Source organism: Theobroma cacao, chromosome 1 (assembly GCF_053813885.1).
Source record: "Theobroma cacao isolate CCN51 chromosome 1, ASM5381388v1, whole genome shotgun sequence".
Lineage (NCBI taxonomy): Eukaryota > Viridiplantae > Streptophyta > Magnoliopsida > Malvales > Malvaceae > Theobroma > Theobroma cacao.
The window spans coordinates 41,046,080-41,054,774 of NC_142639.1; the positions used below are offsets into that span (position 1 = coordinate 41,046,080).

The 8,695-nt window shown below is 35.6% G+C and overlaps 1 protein-coding gene across 1 annotated transcript; it reads right to left on the minus strand.

The window, feature by feature from the left end:
* Positions 1-6,733: 6,733 nt before the first annotated feature.
* Positions 6,734-7,966, minus strand: LOC18614366 (putative F-box protein At5g55150). Its single transcript, XM_007052090.3, has one exon. The coding sequence runs from the start codon at positions 7,964-7,966 to the stop codon at positions 6,734-6,736; it is 1,233 nt and encodes a 410-aa protein (XP_007052152.3).
* Positions 7,967-8,695: the final 729 nt, after the last annotated feature.

Sequence of the window (8,695 nt, forward strand, 5' to 3'; positions counted from 1 at the left end):
AGTTGGGTCATATTTTTTTCACTGATTCTTTCAGGTTGGTCTTCCTGGCTTTGACTCTATGCCTTAAGCTCTGAACATGCTGAGCAAGCATGAGCTAGCCTCCTACTGTAATAACTATTGCGAAAACCAATTTAAAAAGGTTTGGATTTAGATATTGTTTTCTTATGTTACTTTTGCCCCTGGTTCTTCTGTGTGGGTTTGTAGGATTTGAGTCAAATTGTTTGCACATGGACAATCTGCCATGGATTTTGCTCTATGTGATGGATTTACATATCATGTTTAAACTCTTTAGGGAAAGGGATATTTTGTTTTTGTTTTACTCTCTACATGGTCTGGATATTTTTTATGGTTCTGCTTGTTGGTAATTGGTCATAAAAAATTCATAAATTATGCAGATGGGTATCTCCATCTTAAAGGTTGTTACTCAACTATGATGATGAATGTTCTCTGATCCAGCGCTTATTGATCCTTTGCAGGTTTCTGTTTTGAAATTTTCTAGTGATCGCAAGATGATTAGTGTCCTTTGTAGCCATAAGCAGATGGAGATTATGTTCTCTAAAGGTGCTCCTCAGAGTGTCATCTCTAGATGCACAAATATCCTCTGCAATAGTGATGGCTCCACCATGCCATTGACTGCTACACTTCGGACTGAGCTGGAGTCAAGATTCTGCAGGTTAGATTTCATCTTGTTTCCATCTATGCATTACTCATTATGTTTATTCCCCTCCCACCTTCCCAATTCTGCTTAATTTACAATGCATCAGATGCCCAGTAGCAGTAGAGCCTTACTCCTGATTGTTGGAAGAGATAAATATGAAGCTGCCTGATAAAGTTTAAGGTTATTGTTTGATAAAAATTTTATGACGGGGCTCCATCAGTTGTAATGTTGATGTCTGGATGTGGTGCACATTCACATCTTAGGTCAAAACCAGTAGATTAGAGGAAAGCAAACTAGAATGTACCTTGATTTTCTTGGATGGCAGGGTTTTCTATATTACATGGAGTAACTGAGTGCAGGGGTGCAAAGACACTAATATTCTAGTTATAAAATGTCCAAAAATTGCTTATTTGAAGTGAGATTTATGCAAATTTATGCTAAAAGAATGCAAAAGCGTAGATAAGAACTTGATGAAAATACATGCTAGCTTTGAGTCTCATTTTGCAATGATGTTAAAATTTCTTTCTTGATGTTCTGTTTGATTTATGCAATTGCTGGCTACTGCTAAATCTTCCAAGATCAGAATAGCGTTGGCAATATTTTGTATCTTACCTGATCAATATCTATATTTACTGGTTCAGCTTTGGTTTACACAATGTTTCTTCGTTGGTCAGTTTTGCAGGGAAAGAAACATTGAGATCTCTGGCTTTGGCCTTGAAGATAATGCCCAATGGTCAACAGACTCTCTCCATTGATGATGAGACAGATCTAGCGTTTATTTGGTTGGTATGCTTCCTTTTCATGATAGAATGCTTAAGTCCACTTTTCTGTGCATAGCTTATTGTAGTTTTTTGCATGCTTCATGTAACTGTTTGATTTGCCTCTGTTCTTTATATATCCCTCTTTCTTTCCCTCACAATAACTGATAGACAGATTCATAAGTGCTAGTTTTACCTTTTCCTTATCTATACTGTTCATCCTTTCTAAAAGTTAGGAATGCTCGATCCACCAAGAGAGGAAGTGAGGAATGCTATGCTTTCATGCATGACTGCTGGTATATGTGTTATTGTTGTTACTGGAGATAATAATGTAAGTTGGCATTGTATCCCCTGGTTCTTTCATATGTTATTTTTCCTTTTCCCCCCTCATTGTCACTTGCTTATCTAATTTGAGAGGAAACTTCAGTCCACAGCCAAATTAATTTGTTGTAAGATAGGTGCTTTTGACCACTTGGTAGATTTTGTTGGGTGTTCGTATACTGCTGCTGAGTTTGAAGAGCTTCCAGCAATGCAGCAAACAGTTGCATTGCAACGTATGGCACTCTTCACCAGGTTTTAAGGGTTTGATTTATGCAGTGTATCATTTTCTAGTTGTTATCTGATTTTCTGGGTCTTCTTGTCCTCTCTGCTCTTCAATTTTTAGTTGTTGTTTCTTATATAAAAATTCATTTTGTTGATATGCATGTTTTCTCTAATTTCCGGGGTTGAGCCTTCTCATAAAAAGATGCTGGTTGAGGCCTTACAAAATCAGAATGAAGTAGTGGGTTTCTTAAAAGTGTCCTGGTTATAAACTTGCAATTTATTTACATTATTTTCTATTGCTATTGACATTGCTGTTATTTTATTCACCATAATAGCTGCCATGGGGACCTTGAGGTATTGGGAGAAGAATTGAAACGGTTATGTAGTTGTTGACAGTATTGTCTTAGCATCAGTCAGGAATATTGATGTTTGTAGAGAGAGCAAATTCATAACCTTATAATACAATTGTATCGTCACATCACTTGTTGTTCTACATTACCAGTACTTCATTCTGTCATCTATCTACAAATCTCTCTTGTTGGAAAGTAAAATAACAACTTTATCAAGAAATTTGAGGGGAAAGAGAGATGAAGATTGAATCCCTATCCATATGCAAATCCTCAAAAGCTGTTGTGTTTTTTTGAATCCGTGGACCAAAACACCAATAGTTTGCGGTTGAAAATTGGTGGTAAAAAAGTGTAACTTCAAAGTAAAATATTATCTTAGAGAGTGGAACTACAAGAATGCTTATCATTCACCTCATCACTTATTGGTTCCAGATGTAGTCCTAGGAGGATTTGTGTCGGATATATTTGGTGAGCTAGGGCACAAGAGAATGGGAACTGATACCTTGAACTGTTTTGGCTTTATCCTTAATTTAAAAGGATCTATTTTAAGAATATGACTGCTGGCGGATAAACAGTGTTCTTGCAGGATGCTTCTTAAGTTAATTGTTCTTATATTTCATATATGTGTTTTGTGTGTGTGTATGTGGAGTTTTTGGATTGCTAATTCTGTGTGCCCGGTGCTGTTGTCTTCTATAATTTGTAACAATTAACAATTTTTAATAGGTTGCCATGACTGGTGATGGTGTCAATGATGCACCTGCACTTAAGAAAGCAGATATTGGAATTGCGATGGGATCTGGAACGGCAGTTGCAAAGGCATGCATAATTGTTGTCTTCTCAGGTTCATTCGATTTCATCTGTTCTTTTTCATGTTTTATGAATGGTAGGATGTCTAAGTGACAATTTTATAAATTTGGGTAGCTTGAACATAAAAATAATATAAGCATTTGAGTTACCTAAAGGATGTATATTTTTTACATTACTACTTTTTCATTCATAATCCTTTTCACTCCAATGGTGCTGTAGTTAAGGATTTTAATGTAATCTGATACCTTCACTTGGGTGTTACTAGGAGAGTTGTCCTCTTTCATTTTAGTTTTGCTTCATTCTTACTATCGTTATCCTTTCGATTACAGAGTGCTTCAGATACGGTTTTAGCTGATGACAATTTTGCTACCATTGTGGTGGTATGTTAGTTGCAGTTTGGTTCCATTTTCTTCTTGACATATTTTTATTCTTGTTATTATTATTGTTTTGAAATACATGCTAGTATTTACATGCATATCTACACGTATATGCAAACACTTTTCTTTGTTTCCTTTTCTTTTCTTTATTTTTTCTCTTTTTTTCTTTCTTTTTTTTGTCTCTTCTCATTCATTTTTTTCTCTGTTTCTTTTGTTTTTTATTTCTTTTCTTTAATATATATATATACAATTTTCTTTGTTTCCTTTTCTTTTCTTTATTTTTTCTCTTTTTTTCTTTCTTTCTTTTTAATCTCTTCTCATTCATTTTTTTCTTAGTTTCTTTTGTTTTTTATTTCTTTTCTTATATATATATATATTCCTACCCTACCCTACTTTTTTAAACAGAGCATTCTGCTCATCTCTGCCCCTACAGTTTTGATTTCCTTCTTACTCTCATCTTACTCCAATCTTTTTGATTCTGCTTACTCTCTCATCTCTAGAGTATATTCTCCAACAAACATTCAAATAGTTTTAGTTTTCTTGGTTTAGGTTGATCTTTGTTACTCTCTCTTTTCTCCAATCTTTAAGGTATTTCTACTTTTCTTGATAATTCCTGATCTTTCTTACTCTCTCTTCAATCTTTTATAAAAAATCTGGATATTTTACACTTTCTCTTTCTCAGCATTAGTAATCAGGTATTTTAGTGTAGTGTTTAATTGGATTCTTGTTATATGACTTAATCTTTTATGAAATAGTTGAAAATGTGATGCATTAGGATTTTATTTTTTTTAGGTTTTAAACTCTTGATGCCTTGGGATTTTGTTTTCTTGAGGTTTTAAACCCTCAACCTTATTCTAATTGCTTCTGCTACCGTTAAAGTGTACTCAGGACATGACGAAAGGCAGACATCGAAGTCGGAAAGCTCGAAAGATCAACATCTTTTGCAATCTTTGTAGGAGTACTTTTGATTACAAGAATGGATACCTCGACCATATCAAAATATCACATGGAAATGCATTCTTATGCACACGCAGACATTGTCTGCAACTTTTCAAAACTGAGGTGGAGCTTTCAGTCCACTCTCACGTTAATCGAAGGCATATTCAAAGCGAAACAGCAGAAGAAGCAGAAGACTTTGATGAGTCTTCTGCAGAAGATTAATTTGTTTCTTGATGAAGGTGCGTTAGCATTTATTTCTGAAGTAAAAAGAGTAATCTGGCTACAAATGAATCTGCTTAGGTCTCAAGCGATAAACTGTGAGCTGATATGCTTCTTTTTTCTCTTGTCATTGCAGAGAAGAAACCTGCAGATGATATCTCCAATGGCCGGCCAAAAGACTTGCTTTCACTAGTTCAGGGTGGTGTCCATGTTTCCCGTAGGATAGCTACGAAGCATATGCCATCAAACTTTCCATTCCGAATCCCTGAACTTGTGGACAGGCATGTTATATCAAATTTGACTTCTCCTGGAATTGAAAACTCTGAGGAATGGTGCAATGTTAATGATGTTAAACCAGCAATAGGTCCAGCTCTCCTCACATGTGAAGATTTTGAAAAGTCAATTCTGTCAGAAAGCACTGAAATTTATCCAAATTTCCTTGTTGCTGCATCTCTTTGTATTCAAGATGTAAGTGGTTCTCCTGCATGTCAACTGCTGTTGTCATAACGATTCTGTTTCATCTTTTGTAAGTCAATAATATGCATATTTTTTTTGTTGGATTTTCAGGACATTATGGTCATTTTGGGTTTTCTAAAGTAGTTCATAATAAAAGCAGTGTTTCTTTTCTTTGAAGGCAGGTTATAATTGAATTTTCTGGTAATGCTGTTTGAGGGTGACTGGGTTTTTCCGTGCTTGAAGCTGCCTTCTTTATTCATGAACTGTTAGGTTAGACTCAATGCAATTTGCCCATCATTTTAATCATTTTATTACAACTCATTAAAGAAAAAAAATGATAATACCTGAAGTTGGCATTTGGTTGCAATTGTCCCTTCATTTTTCTTTCTTCTAAAAGTTGAAGGGGAGGGAAAGAGGGAAACAAAACACTTGTGCGATAAGTCATGTCCAAGTGAAGCGCACTATCAAATTTTGTTTTGACTAAGAGCCTCCTTTAGGTAATACACAATTAACAAATCATTTTACCCCTTTTATATATATATATATATATCTCAAGCTCATCTCTCTGTATATTTTGACCAGGATCCCTCACTTGGCAGCCTACATAACTAATTATATCCTTTTTTCAAGATAGCAAAACAATCTCACTAGAAACCCTAATTTCTGAGTTAAAAAGGCTTAAATCACTATTATTTGCAAGTTATCAGAGCCCTGATGGTTCCGGCCAAATTTTCTAGTCGCTCCTGTCGAAAGAAAGTAGTGTCAACAAGCAAATGCATAGGCCCCTGATTATTTAAGAGAAGGGAACAAACCTCAAGCCAAGAAAAGGATGGTTAGGGGCATGCAATGAATTAATTCCTTAGTACAATCCATCAATTTTAGAGATGAATACTTGCCATACTCGAATGTCAAATATGACTTAACATATCTTAATAGTATATGCAGGTGTCTAGGTATAATCAGCTTTACTACCATATATCATCACCATGAATGATTGTATAATGCGTTCATTTTCATGTGAATACATAAATATGTCAGCAGCTTTCAGCATGTGTGATTAACACTTTTCAATTGTCCCTTGTTTTTTCTTTCTTCTAGAAGTTGAAGGGGGAGGAAAAGAAGGTGAGAAAACACTTGTTTGAAAAGTTATGTCTAGGCGAAAATTATAGATTTTGACTAAGAGCTTTTTTTAAGAAATACACAACTAACGAATCTTGAGTAAATATTTTACTCTTTTTTTTGTTTTAGTCTCATGCCTTCTCTCCGTATTGTATTACCTAACTAACGAAAATTCTAATTTCTGGATTAAAAGGCTTTGCAACGTTATGTGTACTTAACTAATGGAAATTCTCATTAACAATAAACATGGGCACACAGCTTGGCTTGCAGCCCCCGATTTGGAGACACTTGCAATGGTCTAAAGCTGGCCTCTTTGCTCAAAATAGTGAGCTCGCTTTCTGAAGTTAAAAGAACTTGAACAACTTTTCTGTAGTTTTGAATGTGTGTCCGTATATTCCGTGAGCTACAGTGATTGCTTCAAGAAACAGGAAATTCTATTATAAAGTAGAACTAAATTACAAGCACAATTGAAGATGGTGGGTGGAAAACAAAGAAAATCATGTCTTGTTGCTAGTGAGGGCAATGAATGAACCATAATGGCGGTGAGAATGAAGACCGCAGATATTGCCAGTTATCTAACTTAGGGAAAAGATCCAACGTCTCCTTTTTCTCACAATTGTAGATACCTATATCAGAACCACCACAGTAGAGATAATCATTAGTGACGTAAATACAGTTAGACATGCAACCATGGTAATCTGCAGCAATGACAGAGAAAGTGTAGCAATTTCCCAAAAATAAGGATCGATCACCCAGTGATAAAATTCTCTCCCAGTTCTTTGTTTGCATATTCAGCTTAAAAATATGAAATTCTTTTGTGAAAAAGTTATCTCCTCCTTCGTTGTCAGAAGTAAATATTTCTATCTCTTCTTCGCTATCAGAAGTAAACCCTTCTCCGATGTCAGAAGTATACCCATACGGTTGAATAATGCGGGACAGCACACAAAGGTTTCCACCCATATCAACTAGATATTTGGTCCAACCAGCATCCCTTGGAGACCATGTTGGAGGCACCGAGGCAAACTCTACAGCATTAGGATGAGATGCATCTATGTCTTGACATAAAAATAGCTGACCACTATCTCGAACAGCAAAGAAACTACCATTGAAACAAATGACATCATCGAATCGAATTATATGGGTAGCTTCAATAGGGGTAGGGGCAGCATTAATAGGAGTCCATGCTTTATTATCGCCGGGTTTTGCAATTGCTAAGAAATTATATTCAGAATAAATTGCGAAAACAAAACAATCCGGAGAAGCAGGATTTGAGGATAATAAGAGCTTCTTTATAAAATAATTACGCACGTGTTCAGAAGTCCGATTTTGCCAATTTTCCCGGTGGGTGAAGGTATTCAGTGGAGGAAGGGCAAGGTTGGCTCTTGATAAAGGATTAAACAATTGAATTTCGAGATCAAGCCCACAGGTTATTAACCAACCAAAAGGAGAACCCCAACACCTCCTTCCTCGAATCTCCGGCAATTCCAGCTCAATGAAGATTTCTTCTGATATATTGTAAAAACAACGTTTGTCACTATCCTCTTTCTCTGCAAGCATCAAACAAATAGGAAAGATGATTTCTTTATCCTTGAGTGAAGCTTGCCAAGATCGACAGACTGTGCCCATCCGAGTACGATCTTGAACTGAGTGAGTCTTATCTGCAATGCATCTTAAAACATCGCCTACAATATTAGCCCAATTTGAAGAACTCTCCCCCTCTGTTGATCCTTCTTTCCTCGACATGGAGTAGAAAATTAAGAACAAGATCTAGCAAGCAGCAAGTTTGATATTTTTTGTTCCACGGAGACTCCTTATATAAGGAGAAAATCCTGTTAACTTTCCTAATCCTTGTACAATACAATATCTAAACTATTAAGACTTGGAATAAATTACTAATCCTTGTATAACACAATATCTAAACTATTAAGACTTCTAATAAATTACTAATGCTTCTATAGGACACGTAAATAAAAGAAGTTTTAAGTTCCTCATTAAAAAAATCATTATCAACCAAATTAGTTGATCTAACTCGACTAATCAATTAATATTTAACTTTCAGTCAATTCAATGAGTTTAATTATTAAAATTTTTAATTAAATTAATCGCTTTAATCATTGATAATAATAATATTGCGTTATGGTTCGGACACCACTTGAAAAAAGTGGGCTCTGCTGGCATTCCCTTATCACCGCCATTTCCGAAAACAAATGAAAAGCTGTCTCGGCTCGGGCAGCAGGCGTCTGGCCGTGGGCTTTAGTACGTATGGGCAAGGCTGGTCTCTTAGACGATGAGATCGAAATTCAAAATTCAAAGAAGAGTAAGAAAGTAAGTTAGTCTTGACTCTTGGTTTGGGTTTAAAGTCTAAAGCAAATATCAATTTCTGAAAATGGGCATTCGAGCAGAGCTCAGAGCTGCCTGCCCCAAGATTTCTCTTACTACATTTTTGATTACCAAACAAAAGTGAATAAACTC